The following is a 17,493-nucleotide window of genomic DNA, read 5'->3' on the forward strand; positions in this document are numbered from 1 at the left end:
CATTATTTCATCTCATTCTCCCAACAACCCTATCAAGGAGGTATTATTACTGATTCATTTTAGGCATAAAGAGACTCAGGCTGAGAGGTTAAATACCCTGTCCAAAGCAAAGAGGCTCTAATCGCACAGCCTGGATCAGATGCTCCAGCCCATGACTGAGAGAAAAAGAGGGAAAGACTGAATCCAGAAACCATAACTAGAGGAGATCTAACTGGACCCCAGAGTTCCTGGAGAGGCAAGGAGCTTCCTCACCGTGTCACAGGCTAAGGGGCAGTAAGGAAGGACCTATCTGTTCTGATATTCAAGATTCTTCCTCAGTTTTCCTCAGCTGGGTTCTGCCGAGACTGGCTGGCCTCCGCTCTCCCAAAAGTCCAGTTCTCTCCCAGGGATGTTCCCAGGTACCCCCCAGAGCTCCCCTGTCCTTATTCTCACCTGAGATTCTCTACCTGCCCACAGCCTGCCAGGGCTTCAGGGCAGCGGGGCTCCAGGGGGCAGCCCTCAAAATCCAGGTGGATGGGGGCATCCCTGTGCCCTAGGATGTTGGTCAGGGCAGCCAGGTCGGCGTAGGTCAGCAGGAAGTTGTGGAAGGGCATTTGACGGGGGAGGCTCTGGGCTGTGAAGCCAGCCAGCTCAGGCACCTGTGTTTCACCCACACAGTGACACAGCTCTACAACTTTTGGTCCCGTGAGCCTGCGGGTGGCCAACTTCCTCAGTGCTTGCACCACTGCTGCCTGCTTGGTACCCACCCAGGCCTCGTCCTGCCGTGCCAGGAGGCTGAGGAAGGGGCGGCAGGCACAGGATGCCAGGCCCGCCAGAAAGGTGGGGAGGTGGTCTGTGAGGCCCAGTCTAGCTTTGCTTCGCTGTACCCAGCGAGAAGTGAGGGTGACATGTTGGGAGAGTGTATCTTTGTCCACCTGGGGGCTGGCCATCAGGTGCAGGGCAGCAAAAAACTCCTGCAGGCTTAGGTGGGTGAAGGCATAGCCTGTCTCCTGGTGCCCGGGCCCCGTGCACACACAGAAGGAGGTCATCAGGCCGAGGGCAGCCCCGAAGGCCATCACGGGTGGAGGGATGTCACCTGCAGAGAAGATGACCTTCCCTGTCTCCAGGCCCCGCAGGGCCACCTCCCCGAGACCCAGCAGGGACTCGGCAGGCAGGAACCCTTGGGGGCTGAGGGTTAGCACCATCTGCACGTAGTTCTGGGTCATGGTGGGCAGGAGGGCCGCAGACTGGCCTGGAGAGCTGCCCGGGAGCAGATGGTAGAGGCAGAGGCAGGCGACTCGGCACAGAGCGGGCAGGGCACACATGCTCCAGAGACGTCTGTCTGCCCGCAGCTCTGCTAGGGCTGCCTCCTGGGATGGCTGGTCACTGAAGAAGCGGCTCACGTACTCCTCCACCCGTGGTCCGTCAAAGCCCCACATGTGGACTGTGGCCACCTCGGTGGGCAGGCAGGCGGGCAGCTTCCCTGGACGGGAGGTGGCCATTACCCAGCAGCCCGGCAGGAGGGTCCCACGGCAGAGGCGGGAGAAGAGGGTGAGGGCTGATGCTGGGTCCTCAGGGCCTGCAGTCTCCTTGCTGGAGCAGGGGTGGAAGACCTCGTCCAGCCCATCAAAGATCAGCAGGGTTCCATTAGCATTCTCCTGCAGGTACTCGAAGACGGCCTCGGGGCCAGCCTCAGGCCTCAGGTACAGATCAAAAAGGAGCTGGGGTAGCGTCAAGAAACCTGTGATCACGTTGAGCTGGCGGAATTCGAACAGGAACAGGGCCTGGAAGCGGTCCAGCTGCCCATCAGCCCACTTCTGGCAGAGCCGGTGGGCCAGCGTGGTCTTGCCCATGCCCGACTTCCCCAGAAGCACCGTCACTCTTGGGCCCCTGTTGGCCTTGGTATTGAAGAGGTCCCGAATGTTCACGTCGGTGCCATCTTCCGCCTTGGGGTCCCCTCTAACGGCCCCCTCCTGAGCGTCGAAGGGTGCTGAGGCCCGGCTCCATTGCAAGATTGGAGGGATGTAGACTTGGGGGAAGGCAAGCGGCTGCCCTGGCCTGGGGGTCCTGTCGGCATAGCGCTGCTGGGCAGAAGTCCTAAGCAGCTGCAGGTACCTCTTGGCCAGCTCTGCAGGGGACAGGGAGATTGCATGAGAGCCGGGGGCCTCCCCGCGCCGCTCACCACAGTATCAGGTTGTTGGGAGCCTGTAGCCTTGGCCATGTACGTATGGGGATGGGGGACGGCAAGAGCACACAGGTGCTCTTATGCCCCCCAAATTCCTAGAATTAATTGGCTCTACAGAAGCACAGGCTCTGACAGCCGTTTACACAGGGACGTAGGAATGGGGAAGTGTGGACCACGGCTCTATTTGTTTTGCAACAATGTAAGTGGTGTAAAGTTTTCAATGAGATGGGGGAGGGGAAAGGGGGCACTTCCTTTGTAATATCTTATTGCAACAAGCTTTCACTGTGATATCAAAGTAACCTGCCTGCGGCCCCCATCCCCACAGTGTTTCAGCTGTGTGATGCCCACGATGACCACTAACACGCTGTGGGCCCAGGCACTGGACAATCGGAACTGCGGAAGCTGGTCAATAGTCAATACCTACATTGCCGGGTGTTGACTTTAATTGCAGGGTCATTTGGGAGATCTTGGGTGGCCCAGGGGAGGGCCCGGGGCCACTGTTGGGGGACACTGGATACCCCTGCTGGGGGGGCGCCTGACATAGTGTCCTATTTTATACAGATATGAATCCTCTGACCAGCTGTGAATCCTCTGGCTATGCCCCATGGGGCTGGGTTTCCCAGCTGGTGGGACAACTGGTGGAGAATGACAGAAGTTTCTGTCCCGGCCTGACCGGTCCACAGCAGCCCCCATGTCTTCCCAGGGGCCCCCAAGGCTTCTGCCTTGCTATCCAGCTCAGCCCTAAACTGGCCAATGGGAGCCCAGTTCTGAGGTCATGCTGTTTACATCCCTGGAGCTCCCTCAACCCTGAGGACATCGGAGTATCCCCAGAAAAGCCTGGATGGTGAAGCTGAGACCTGCTGGGATGCTTTGAGCTCCTTCAGCTGAGCCGTCTCTGGAGAAGCCCCGCTGTGGCCCACTGGGCAAGGTGCTTCCTTGCCAGACCTAGCTCTCTCCTCTGCCCACCCAGGACCTCCTCTTCTTCCCTCCTGGGAGCTTGGAAGACAAGAGTCAGGGGGCCCATGACTGGAAGCCTGTTTTCAGGGGACAGAGTCCAGGATCTGTGTCCTTGCCCCAAGGCAATCCAATCCAGTGTTCGGGCCCCCCCCCCCCCCCACCTTGGTACCCACCTTGCTCCTGCTTCTTGAACTGCTTTGGGCAAGGTGAGGACCCACAGCTCTGATGAGGCCGCTTAAGTCCTGGAAAGAATGAAGGAAGGAGTAAGGGGTGAGGTCTGGGGGCCTGGGCTGAGGGGGTAGCCAGCACCTTCAGGGAGCTCCATTCCACAGACAGGCAGCAGCCAGACAAGTATATCCACGTGCAGGGACTGAGTGAAGGCAGACGGCAGGCAAAGGCTGCACCAGCATCAGTTCCTGTTTGCAGAGGGGTCCCAGGCCCAAGTGAGAGGGCTGGAGGCTCTGGGCCTGGGCATCTCCCAGCCCAGAATGCAGGAAGCAGGGCCCACAGCCAACAGCCTCAAGCACTAAATGGCTTGGAAAGCACCCAGCTCTGGGCACTGCTGGTTGGAAAAGTGGAGCTTCCACGAGGCTTCGTCAGGCCTGTGCCCTCCCTCCTGTACCAGTGTGTTTTATCCCCTTTTTTTCACATCTTCCAAACTTCCTCACTTCTCTTACTAGTTTCATGAGTTCTTGTCTGGTTGCATGGATTTTCAAGAGTCACTTTAATACCTTTCAGAAGAGGTTGGGAAAGGAAGAAGGAGAACAAGAAGGAAGGGGAGACAGAAAGGAGGGGAGGAAGAAAGAAAGAGGGCTATGGAAGAATTTTAAGAAGTAAAGCAGGACACTCCTACAGCCAGGCACTGGTGATCAATCAGAACGGCCGCTGGAGCAGGTCTCTTGCCCCGCCAGGTGTTAAACTTTTAGATGCTGGTCTGCAGGGAAACCCAGGGGTCCCGAAGAGGGGCTGAAATCAGTGTAAGATATATTGGGGGGCACTGAGCGGCTTGCAGGATCTTAGTTCCCCGACCAGGGATTGACCTGCGCCCTCGGCAGGGACAGCACTGAGTCCTAACCACTGGAACACCAAGGAATTCCCTTGTATTTCAATATTTTAACGAGTCTTTTACTAATAACGGACTCACTAGCTAAATATCAACCAGGCCTGGCCACAGCCAGGTGACAAGTATTCCAGCTCAGTGATAAGGGACAGAGGGACCAGGTATCAAACAGTTTTGACTTATTGGGGAGCTAGGATTACGGGATGGATGTTTTCTGTTATAGCCATGCACAGATATAAGTAAAAAGTCAATATTTCTATAGAAATAAAGGTTCTGAAACCACAGCAAACATCATACTTAATGGTCAAAGACGGAAAGCTTTTCCTCTAAGATCAGGAACAAGGGAAGGATGCCTGCATTCACCACTTCAACTCAACACAGAGCTGGCAGCTCTAGCCAGAGCAATTACGCCAGAAAAAGAAATAAAAGGCAGCCAAATTGGAAAAAAGAAGTCAGCTTATCTCTGTTTGCAGATGATCAGATCTTATATGCAGAAAACCCCAAAGACAGCCACAAAAAAGCTGTTAGAACTAATAAATGAATTCAGCAAAGTAGCAGGATATAAAGTCAACACACAAAAGTCAGTTACCCCCAATAAAGATGTTAAAAAAAAAGTCAGTTACATTTCTATACATGAACAATGAACAATCTGAAAAGAAAATGACCAAACTAATTCCATCTACAGTAGTATCAAAAAGAACAAAATACTTAGGAATTAACTTAACCAAGGACGTGAAAGATTTGTACAATGAAAACTACAGAATGTTGCTGAAAGAAATTAAAGGAGACATAAATAAATGAAACACATGTTCGTGAGTTGGAAGACTTAATAATGTTGAAAATTTCAGTATTACCCAAAGGGATCTACAGATTCAATGCAATCTCTATTACAATCCCAATGCCTTTTTTTGCAGAAATAGAGCCCATCCTAAAATTCATGTGGAATCTCAAGGGACCCCAAATGGTCAAAACAATCCCGAAAAGGAACAAAACTGGAGGATTCACACTTCCTGATTTCAAAACTTACTACAAAGCTACAATAATCAAAAACAGTGTGGTATCGGCATAAAGACAGACATAAAGACCAATGGAATAGAATAGACAGCCCAGAAGTAAACCCTCACATATATGATCAAGTGATTTTTGACAAGGGTGCCAAGACCATTCAGTGGGGGAAAGGACAGTCTTTTAAACAAATGGTGCTGGGAAAACTGGATATCCACATGCAAAGGAATAAAGTTGGACTCTTACCTAACACCAAATACAAAACCTAACTCCAAGTGGATCAAGGGTCTAAATGTAAGACCTAAAACAATAAAACTCTTAGAAGCAAACATAAGATGAAAGTGTACGACACTGGGACTGGCAATGATTTCTTGGAGATGACACCAAAGGCACAGACATCAAAAGAATAAATAGAAAAATTGGACTTCATAAAAATTTTTAAAATCATACATCACAAGACTCTACCCACAGAGTAAAAAGGCAACCCACAGAATAGGAGAAAATATTTGCAAACCATGTATCTGATAAGGGATTAATATCCATAATATAGACAGAACTCCTAAAACTCCACAACAAAAAACCAAAGAAGCCAATTCAAAATGGGCAAAGGACTTGAACAGACATTTCTCCAAAAAAGATATATGAACGGCCAATAAGCACATGAAAAGGCGTTCAACATCACTAATCATTGGGACTTCCCTGGTGGGCCAGTGGGTAAGACTCCGTACTCCCAATGCAGGGGGCCCGGGTTCGATCCCTGGTCGGGGAACTATGTCCCGCATGCCACAACTAAGAGTCCACACACCACAACTAAAGACCCTGCACGCTGCAACTAAAGATCCCGCATACCACAACTAAGACCCAGTGCAACATAAATAAATAAATAAATATTTAAAAATCACTAATCATTAGGGAAATGCTAATCAAAACTACAATGAGATACCACCTCACACCCATTAGGATGGCAACTATCAAAAAAACAGAAAACAAAAAGTGTTGGTGAGGATGTGGAGAAACTGGAACCCTTGTGCGCTGTTGGTAGGAATGTAAAATGGTGAAGCTTCTGTGGAAAACACTGTGGAGGTGTCTCAAAAAATTAAAAATAGAGTTGATATATGACCCTGGATCCTAGATATATATTCAAAAGAATTGAAGCAGGGTCTTGAAGAGATATTTGTTTACCCATATTCATAGCAGCATTATTCACAATAGCTAAAATATGGAAACAACCCAAGAGTCCACCGAAGGATGAATGGATAAGCAAAATGTGATTTACACATACAGTGGAATATTAGCCTTAAAAAGGAAGGAAATTCTGACACTTGCTACAACATGGATGAACCTCGAGGACATTATGCTAAGCGAAATAAGCCCGTCAAAAAGGACAAATATTGTATGATTCCACTTATACAATGTACTTAGAGTAGCTAAAGTCATAGAGAGAGAAGGTAAATGGTGGTTACCAGGGGCTGGGGGAGGGCTGAATGGAGAGCTATTGTTTAATGGGTAGAGTTTGCTTTACAAGATGAAAAGAATTATGGAGATGGATGGTGGTGGTGGCATGATGATGTGAGTGTATTTAATACACTGAACTGTACACTCAAAAGTAGTCATGATGGTAAATTTGGTTCCATGTAATTTACCACAGTAAAAAGAAAAACAAAAGAAAGATTCTGAACAGAGTGTGGCCTATGAATCAGTGAGGCGGACCATCTGATCGTTGAGCTCGCTGCGCTCCGTCAGAAAATCAGTCAGAGGCTCCCTGGGTGTGGACGGCAGTTTGTGGGTTAGTGTCAGGCCTGCGGGTGTCTGAATGGTGAGGGGCCTGAGTCTGTGGGGCTGGAGCACGAGGCCCTGAGGCTTGGGGACAGGGAAGTGAGAACGGGCTTCCCCTAGTGAAACCAGGGGGGGGATTCTGGCAGTGGTCAAGGGCTGACAACTTCAGACTCTCCCAGGAGGCTCCAGGTTAGACTCCTGGGAACATGTATCAGGACAGGCCAAAGCCTTGAGGGGCAGAGAGGGGGTGCGGGTGAGGCTGGGAGTCGTGGTGAGGGACCTGGGAAGCGTGCAGATGGGTCCAAGGATGAGGAGGCTGGTTTATGGGAAACGGCTGTGACCAGCCACCACCAGCCTGCTCTGGGTTTGAGGTGGACTTCGCGTGCTCACCCCCACTCCCACTCCCCAGCCCCGGGCCTTACCAGGGTGGAGCTGAGAGTCTGGTTGGCTTTCCTCGCCAATGTCCAGCTGCCTGGGGAAGCCTGGAAGAGGGGAGGAGATAATATGCTATGGGCATGTGCTAGGATGCCCTGGGACCAGCTCTGGCCCCATGTCTGGCTCTGGGCTCATCCCTCAGGGTGGGTTCCCAGCAAGGGAGACATCTACACTCAGTGATCTGTGGAGGGCACAGCTGGTGGTGAGCCTTGAAGGCAGCTGGGGGCAGACACGTGTGCATTTCTAAAGGTTTGTGCACATATAGGTATGCGTGTGCACGCACATGCGTTTATGCCTGCTTGTGCGCACACACGTATGTGTGTATCCATGCGTGTGTACACTGTGCCTCCCCGCCTGCCCTGCACTCTGCCTCGTAGAGTTCTTGAGAAAGTTCTCACTTTCTCTCCAAGAACACCGTCACCCCTCAATGTTCTGTGCTTCCCCACGGTGCTGTATAAATAGAAAGAGCCCAAGAAACGTTCGCTGGACAGAACAGAGTTCAGTCAGCCTGCGCAGCAGCAGTAGTCCGAGGGCTCTCTCTCTGACTTTCTGACTGCATTGCGAAAAGAAACCTCTTGGGTGTTACAGGCTATTTGGAATTTCCTGGCAGGAAGAAGTCACCTGGTCCTTTCTCTCTGTGCATCCTGCCTTTCTGGGCAACTGGGGTGGTACAAGGTGGAAGGAGGAGTCTTCCAGGTCCCCAGTGGATTTGGTGGTGTTAAGGCATTTGCTCTGGCAGGTGTGCAGAAACATGGAATTTTGTTCCTGGTTTGGCCATGCTGTCTCTGAGCCAGACAGGTCCTGGCCTCGCCTGGGCCTCTCTGGCTCCCCACTTCTCACGGCCACTCTTACCATCTCCGTGGCCCCAAATGCTCAGCAACGGCACCTCCAGCTCCAGTGGTACGTCCAGCTCCATGCACACGCAGTGGATGAACTCCTGCCAGGTGCTCTGACCCTGGGTGTGCAGTTTGCTGAGTTGTTGGATGACCCTCTGTGTGGGGTCTGGGGACTGGTCCCCGGAGCCCAGGTCCATGTTGGGGAGGAAGAACTTCACCTTGGCGCTCAGCCATTCTGGGTCTTTGCTGAGCAGCCTCACGAGACATCCACACAGGTTCTCGGTGCCCAGCTGGAGGCTGATGGGGTCCGTGAGCAGCCCGGCCCTGCAGGGACCAGGTAGGCAGGTGAGCTGGGGGACAACTCAGCTGGGGGACAACTCAGCTGGGGGGAAGCCAAGAGGGGAAGTCACAAACCACCCCCTACATCTGAGGGGAAGAGAAGAGACAGACACAGAAGACAAAGAAGTGTCCTCTCCGTGGAGTCTCAATGCCGTTGCCCAGAGCTCGGTCCCAGAAATTAATCTCCTTCTTCTGCATCCTTTGCAAAATTAATCTGTGCCTATGTATTGGCTCTGGAATGGTCTAGTTCATCCCCCGTGGATAATGCCCTGATGATGCTTTAATTCATTCTTGTTTCCATGGACCCATTTGTGCTGCTCTCTGTGTGAGCTAAGCTCATGGCAGAGACAACTAGCTGTCCCCCAAAATCTGTTCTTCCCTTCTTCCTTAGTACTAGAACCCCTGAATATTCCCTGGTCATATGGAATAGACTATATTTCTCAGCCTCCCTTGTAGTTAGATGTATCCATGTAATTAAATTTGGGCCAATGGGATGTAGGCGGAAATGTTGTATATCATTCTTTGTTTCTTCCTGTTGGGTGGAATGCCGATGTGATGACTGAAACTTGGGCAGCCATGTTGGATTATGAGGTAGAAGCCAGCACTGAGGAAGACGGAGGGTAAAGCTTTCCTGCCCTGGACTCTCTGACTTTGAATTTCTATTACATGACAAGGAAATACATTTCTATTCTGTGTAAACCCCTGTTGCTTGGGCCTTTCTGCTATTCACAGTGAAATATAATCCTAGCTAATACAGACCATCTCCTCTCTCTCTCTAAGCAAATTCTCCCCTTCTAAACTGGAACTCTCAAACAACCTGCTGGTAGGAGTACTAATATAAGGCAAGGGACACATGTAGTGAAAGCCTAAAAAGTCTGTAGGCCCTTTGATTCAGCAATTCCATTTCTAACACTCTAGCCTTAGGAAACAATCATGGAGGTACACAGAATTTTTAGTTACAAAGCTGTGCACTGCAGGATTATTTTTAATAGTTAAAAATTGGAAGCAAAAATAAATAAATAAATAAAAGGGCTTCCCTGGTGGCGCAGTGGTTGAGAGTCCGCCTGCCAATGCAGGGGACACCGGGTTCGTGCCCCGGTCCGGGAAGATCCCACATGCTGCGGAGCGGCTGGGCCCGTGAGCCATGGCCGCTGAGCCTGCGCGTTCGGAGCCTGTGCTCCGCAACGGGAGAGGCCACAACAGTGAGAGGCCCGCGTACCGAAAAAAAATAAAATAAAATAAAAAAATAAAAAAAATAAAAAATTGGAAGCAACCTAAATATCCAACAGTGAGAGATTAACTAACTGGTTATCCATAATACAGTGGAATATACTATAACATTTCCAAATGTACTTTCTGGTACTATTTCCTTAATAATAGAGGCAAACACTCAGAAAGCACTTACTATGTGTTAGGCACTGTTATACGAGCTTTATGTGTCTCATCTAATTATCACAACTCCAGAGACTCCACTTCTAACTCTGAAAAAGGTAGGAGGCCTGCCCAGGGGCCAGCCATACCAACTCCCAGAGGCTGGGGCAAAGACCATGTGTCCTGGGGTTCAGACCCCAGCTTCTCCCTTGACCCTCGGCAGAGGCCTACTGGGCACATGTCCCCAGCCCCTCTGGTCATCCTTCCCCAACTAAACTAATAGCAACAACTCCTTGCTCAGGCACAGGGCTTTAGAATTCATGAAACATGCTCACATCTATGGCATGGGCAGGGATCGCCATCCCCACTGAAGAGATGGAAAGACTAGGCCAAGGAAGGGTAAAGGACATGCCCAAGGTCATCATACAAGTCCATGGCAGGGCCAGGCTCAGAACTGAGATTTCTTACCTCTCAGGCCAGTAAATTTCCAAGGCTTGAGATCCCTAGGTGGCACCAGACAAGGGCTAATCCCTGCCCTTTGTGTGATCTTGGCACAAGGATGTGAACATGGCCTAGGGCACAGTTTCTTTTCTGGGCTATAATGTCCAAAATCACATGGCCCATAAAGAAATCATCCAGGGCAGCAAGGTGCCAGGCGGAAGTGAGGAGTGCCTGGATGGTATAATTTCTGGGAAAGTCCTTCAAATTCAAATTTCCCCTCTAGACAGTCTAACATGATGCCATTGTTTCCACCATGAGTGCTCTATCCCCTGGGGGTAAGACCTTAAGCTCTTTAAAAATAACCATCCCTGGAAGAAAAAGCACATTATATTATTGCTGGTCATTGTGAAAGTCTGTGGGAAATAGCCTTGGAGACAGAGGTTCATAGTAGAAAGAGCCTCAGTCCCAGAGTTAGGAGACGGGTGTGCCTGTCCCAGCTCTGTAACTAATTCTCTGTTCACAGAATTAGGGCTGTTCACAGATACTCTCTTTCTAGGCCTTTGGTTGGATTGCATCTCCCTGCCCCTTTGAAACTGGGTATGGCCACGAAACTTGCTTTGGCAATGAAATATGCTAAAGAATGACCCACGTCATGTCTGTGCAGAAGTTCACCTTGTTCTCTCTTTTCCTCTAACACAGTGGCCAGCAGTTCCAGATCTCGGCTGTTCCTTTAGCCTGGGTCCGGGAAAGAGGATAATGTGGACTAGAGGCCCCAGTCGATTCATATTAGACAAGAACTGAGACCAGGAAATAACTTATGTTGTCATAAGCCACGGGGACTTTGGAGGTTGTTTGTTACTGCAGCATACACTAGCTTGTCTTAACTGATACACTTTTTTTTTTTTTTTTTTTGCGATATGCGGGCCTCTCACTGTTGCGGCCTCTCCCGTTGCGGAGCACAGGCTCCGGATGCGCAGGCCCAGCGGCCATGGCTCACCGGTCCAGCCGCTCCGCGGCATGTGGGATCTTCCCTGACCGAGGCACAAACCCGTGTCCCCTGCATCGGCAGGCGGACCCTCAACCACTGCGCCACCAGGGAAGCCCTGATACACTCTTAATATGAGCAAATCTCTTCTCTGTCAGGGCCTTGGTCACACCATCCATGACAAGGGTAGATGCTGACGCAGGTCCTTGCTGACGTTCTGCGTCTGATGATTCTCACGCTCATGCTGAAGGGTGACTAAGGGTAACTTTGCTATATTGGGGGCAGTCCAGGGAGCAGTAGGGTGCAGTCTTGGCAGTAGGAGGGTGGGGGATGAAGGAGTGGATGGGAGGGAAAGAGAGGAGGCAAAGGGGAATGATCACCTACCTGGCTTCCTGGTTCATCATAGATGTTCTAGGATGTCCACAGAGAGAGTCTCATGGGTTCCTGGGCCAAGTTCCTGAGCTGGATTTTCAGGTTCTTTCCATAGGACAGGCCCCTAAGAGAGAGGAGACAGTGCACTCTCCCCATCATTATTCCAAGTTCCAAGAGGAATTCTGTAAAGAAGGCACTGACCCCTATACCCCTGACACTGCTGAGGACAGAGACCCAGAAACAGTCTCCTCGTCTTCAGGTACAGATCTTCTTCTTCCCCAACCAAGATTCTTTTTGTCCCTGGACTGTTCACAGCCCAGCCCTCCCTGGTGTCACCTCCCGCCGTATCTGGCCCAGAGGATGCCCCTCTTCCTCTTCCAACTTGAACATTCTCCTTACAGTGACTAGTGACGTCACTGCAGGCTCCTCAAATTCAGCAGACTTATTACAGCTAATTTATTGGATGAAAATGGAATAATCCTTACCACAGATGTCAGCTTCCTTTCCTAATAAAACTCCAAAGAGGTTAGCATGTGCAGTCTTCTCTCTTAATACGTCATGAAGAAGTTTTTAAATAATCAAGAGCAAACATTCTTCTTAATGAGAAAACCCAGAGGCATCCATCACTATCTCACCAAGAGGACAATAAAATGATGCTCTGATATTTTCTAATAACTATGAATGGAGTATAACCTTTAAAAATTGTGAATCATGATGTTGTACACAGGTAACTTACATAACATTGTACATCAACTATATCTCAATAAAAAGTAAAATAAAATGATGCTCTGGCACAAATGCCTACGTAATAGAGCTTTAGAGATCTCATCTAACAATAAGGAATAGAGAAGAAAAAAGATGGCTAAAAAGTACATGGAAGAATGGAAGAAAGGCAAAAGATGAGAGTAGTGTGCACTGATTATCTCCGAAGTATGAGGAATGTAACAACAAAGTTCCAGACTTTAGATCAATCCACACCAAGAGGGCACATTCTATAGAGAGCCCAGAAATAAACCCACACACCTATGGTCAATTAATCTTTGACAAAGGAGGCAAAAATATACAATGGGGAAAAGATGGTCTCTTCAGCAAGTGGTGCTGGGAAAGTTGGACAGCTGCATGTAAATCAATGAAGTTAGAACACACCCTCACGCCATACACAACAATAAACTCAATGGCTTAAAGACTTAAATATAAGACATGACACCATAAAACTCTTAGAAGAAAATATAGGCAAAACACTCTCTGACATAAATCGTACCAATGTTCTTAGGTCAGTCTCCCAAGGCAAGAGAAATAAAAGCAAAAATAAACAAATGGGACCTCATCAAACTTACAAGCTTTTGTACTGCAAAGGAAACTGTAAACAAAACGAAAAGACAACCTACGGACTGGGAGAAAATATTTGCAAATAATGTGACGGACAAGGGCTTAATTTCCAAAACATACAAATATCTCACACAACTCAATAACAAAAAAATGAAAAATGCAATCAAAAAATGGGCAGAAGGGCTTCCCTGGTGGCGCAGTGGTTGAGAGTCCGCCTGCCGATGCAGGGGACGCGGGTTCGTGCCCCGGTCCGGGAAGATCCCACATGCCGCGGAGCGGCTGGGCCCGTGAGCCATGGCCACTGAGCCTGCGCGTCCGGAGCCTGTGCTCCGCAATGGGAGAGGCCACAACAGTGAGAGGCCCGCGTACCGCAAAAAAAAAAAAAAAAAAAAAAACTGGGCAGAAGACCTAAATAGACATTTCTCCAAATAAGATACACAGATGGCCAATAGGCACATGAAAAGATGCTCAACATTGTTAATTATTAGAGAAATGCAAATCAAAACTACAGTGAGGTACCACCTCACATCGGTCAGCATGGCCGGCATTAAAAAGTCTATGAATGCTGGAGAGGGTGTGGAGAAAAGGGAACCCGCCTACACTGTTGTAAACTGGTGCAGCCACTATGGAGAACAATATGGAGGTTCCTCAAAAAACTAAAAATAGACTTGCCATATGATCCAGCAATCCCACTCCTAGGCATATACCCAGACAAAACTATAATTCAGAAAGATGCACGCACCCCTATGTTCATAGCAGCACTATTCACAATAGCCAAGACATGGAAACAACCTAAATGTCCATCGACAGATGAATGGATAAGGAAGATGTGGTGTATATATATATATATATACACACACACACACACACACACATATATATATATGTATATACACACACACATATATGTATATATTCATGTATACACACACACACACACACACACACACTGGAATACTACACAGCCATAAAAGAGAATGAAACGGTGCCATGTGCAGTAACATGGATGCAACTAGAGATTATCATACTAAGTGAAGTAGGTCAGAAAGAGGAAGACAAATACCATATGATATCACTTCTATGTGGAATCTAAAATATGACTCAGATGAACTTATCTACAAAACAGACTCACAGAGAACAGACTTGTGTTTGTCAAGGGGGAGGGGTGGTGGGGGAGGGATGGACTGGGAGTTTGGGATTAGCAGATGCAAACTATTAGTATAGAGTGGATAAACAACAAGGTCCTACTGTATAGCACAGGGAACTATATTCAATATCCTATAATAAGCCATAATGGAAAATTATAGGAAAAAGACCATATATATATATATATATATATATATATATATATATATATGTATGTATAACTGAATCACTTTGCCATATAGCAGAAATTAACACAACATTGTAAATCAACTACATTTCATAAAATAAATTTTTAAAAAGGAGAGCATATTCTAATATAACAGAGAAAAGTACTGTAGTTAGAAACAAGGAAAAAAAAACACGGCCTGTTGAAGAGCTACTGAGGTAATAATGGCTTTTTTAAAAAGAAAACTGTCAAATTCTAACAGAAGAAATGGAGAGAAGCATGAGCAAACTGAAATAAAGCCTTGCTATGGACTGAATGTTTGTGTTCCCCCCAGACTTATATGACGAAGCTTAAATCTGCAGTGTGACGGTATTTGGAGATGGAGCCTTTGAGAGGTAATTAGGTCATGAGGATGCAGCCCTCATGATGGGTTTAGTGCCCTTATAAGGAAAGGCAGGAGAGATGTGCTTCCTCTCTCTGCTCACTGCCACCTGAGGAGGATAAAGGGAGGAAGCAGCCATCTGCAAATCAAGAAGAGGGTTCTCACTGGGCACCGGATCTGCTGGCTCCTTGATCTTGGACTTCCCAGCCTCCAGAACTGTGAGAAATAAATGTGTGTTGTGTAAGCCACCCAGTCTATGGTATTCTGTTATGACTGCCAGAACCGCTATAACAGACTAAGACAAGCCTGCCTGTGACTACAGAAAGTGAAAGGAAAAAACCCTCTAAGTTAATAGACATATTTAAGGCAATGCCTTAAATATATTACAGTAGGATACTTCTGAGAACTTGGTAAAATTATAATAATGGTCTTTTAGACAAAAAATGGCAGATATGACAAGTGTTTGTATGCCTTAACTATTTCATAATAAACATTTTGAATTAGAATTAGATAAAAAGAAAAAAACCGAAGGCAATTATATCAAAGACTATTCATTGGGAGAGGCAGGCAATAATGGAGAGGCTTCCAAACAAAGGCATTTTATAAAGTAACTGTCATTAAAACCTTATGGTACCAGGCGCTTCCCTGGTGGTGCAGTGGTTAAGAATCCACCTGCCAATGCAGGGGACATGGGTTTGAACCCTGGTCCGGGAAAATCCCACATGCCGCAGAGCAACTAAGCCCGTGCGCCACAACTACTGAGCCTGCATTCTAGAGCCCACGAGCCACAACTACTGACCCCTTGTGCCACAACTACTGACGCTGGCGCCTAGAGCCCGTGCTCCGCAACAAGAGAAGCCACCGCAATGAGAAGCCCGCGCACTGCAACAAAGAGTAGCCCCTGCTCGCCGCAACTAGAGAAAGCCTGCAGGCAGCAACGAAGACCCAACACAGCTAAAAATAATAAATAAAAAAAAATAAATTTATAAAAAAATACTATACAAAAAAAAAAAAGAATCCACCTGCCAATGCAGGGGACACGGGTTCGAGCCATGGTCCGGGAAGATCCCACATGCTGTGGAGCAACTAAGCCCATGTGCCACAACTACTGAGCCCGTGTGCCCTACAGCCTGTGCACCGCAACTACTGAGCCCACGCGCCGCAACTACTGAAGCCTGCGCACCCTAGGGCCCGTATGCCACAACTACTGAGCCCGTGTGCGGCAACTACTGAAGCCCGTGTGCCTATAGCCTGTGCTCCGCAACTGAGAAGCCACCACAATAAAAAGTCCGCTCACCACAATGAAGAGTAGCCCCCACTTGCCACAACTAGAGAAAGCCCGCGCGCAGTAACGAAGATCCAATGTAGCCAAAAACAAACAAACAAAACACAGCACGTATATAACCTATAATGGTATAATGGAAGAGATTATTAAAAAAAGAATATATATATGTATATATATGTATGTGTAACTGAATCACTTTGCTGTATACCTGAAACTGACACAACATTGTATGTAAATCAACTATATAAAAAACACATAGTAATACAAGTGTTTTAAATGGAAAGAATTATTATTATTATTGTTATTGGCTGTGCTGCGCCCCTTGTGGGATCTTAGTTCCCTGACCAGGGATTGAACCTGGGCCCTTGGCAGTGAGAGCACGGAGTCCTAACCACTGGACCGCCAGGGGATTTCCTTTTTTTTTTAAGAATTATTTTTTAGTTACATAATTAAATTAAATTTTTCTGTATGGGCAAATTTAAACCACAACCAGATACCATTTCACACCCCCATCGAATGTCTGTAATGAAAGAGAAGATAATACAAGTGTTGATGAGGATGTGGAGAAACAGGAGCTCTTATATACTGCTGGTGGGAATGCAAAATGGTGCAGCCACTTTGAAAAAGTTTGGCAATTCCTTAAAATGTTAAACAGAGAGTTATAACCCAGCGATTTTCTACTCCTAGGTTTATATCCTAGAGAAATGAAAATATACATCTACATGAAAACATGCACACAGATGTTTATCATCCCTAATAGCTAAAAAGTGAAAACAGTCCAAATGTCCAAAAACTCACAAATGAATAAGCAAAATATGGTGTATCTATCCATACAACAGAACATTATTTAGCAACAAAAAGGAACAAAGTAACAATACATACTGCAACATGGATGAACAGCAAAAACATGCTAAGTGAAAAAAGCTCCAAAGTATACCAGTAAGTGAATTCAACTTTTAAAAGCTATGGCACATGTATGTTTTAAATGTGCTGTGTGCATTTGCATACATAGAGACCAACTCTAGGGTTACACAAGTAACTGGTGACAGGATTGTGTCTGGGGAGGGAACCTGGGGGACCCAGGCAAAGGAGGGCCCTTTACACTGTACAGTTCGCTCTGTATCTGTGGGTTCTGCATCTGTGGATTTGAATCCTCAAATGTGGAACCCGCGGATACGGAGGGCCAACTGTACTACGCCATGTTATGTAAGGGACTTGAGCAACTGAGGATAGGGATATGGAAGGACGACCGTTCTCTTCTGAACCACCTCGTACCATTAAAACTTTTCAACGGGTGCATTTCAATTTTTTTTTCAAAGCCATAAAACGTTCACATTAAAAACTAGAATAGACATTTCCCCAATGTGTAAGGAAGAGAAATTCACAGTGCTGAGTAAGCACAGGAAACCATCAGTGCTGCTCACATGAATGTCCTTCACATCTC

General features: G+C 47.6%; 1 protein-coding gene across 7 annotated transcripts in view; it reads right to left on the reverse strand.

The window, feature by feature from the left end:
* NLRC5 (NLR family CARD domain containing 5) overlaps positions 1-12,344 on the reverse strand; it is a 59,132-nt gene extending 46,788 nt beyond the window's left edge. For 2 of the 7 annotated variants that reach the window (XM_033418990.2, XM_033418988.2), the window contains exons 1-6: positions 12,227-12,334; positions 11,754-11,865; positions 8,250-8,557; positions 7,385-7,444; positions 3,295-3,363; positions 433-2,107 (exon numbers count right to left, since the gene is read on the reverse strand). In XM_033418990.2, coding sequence (XP_033274881.2) covers positions 433-2,107; positions 3,295-3,363; positions 7,385-7,444; positions 8,250-8,557; positions 11,754-11,773 — 2,132 coding nt within the window. In that variant the 5' untranslated portion in view covers positions 11,774-11,865; positions 12,227-12,334. Of the gene's footprint in view, positions 1-432; positions 2,108-3,294; positions 3,364-7,384; positions 7,445-8,249; positions 8,558-11,753; positions 11,866-12,226 lie in introns of all 7 variants that reach the window. The other 5 variants (XM_033418989.2, XM_033418987.2, XR_007474436.1 and 2 more) reach the window with 4 other exon arrangements.
* Between the last annotated feature and the right edge of the window lie 5,149 nt (positions 12,345-17,493).

Source organism: Orcinus orca, chromosome 20 (genome assembly GCF_937001465.1).
Source record: "Orcinus orca chromosome 20, mOrcOrc1.1, whole genome shotgun sequence".
NCBI lineage: Eukaryota > Metazoa > Chordata > Mammalia > Artiodactyla > Delphinidae > Orcinus > Orcinus orca.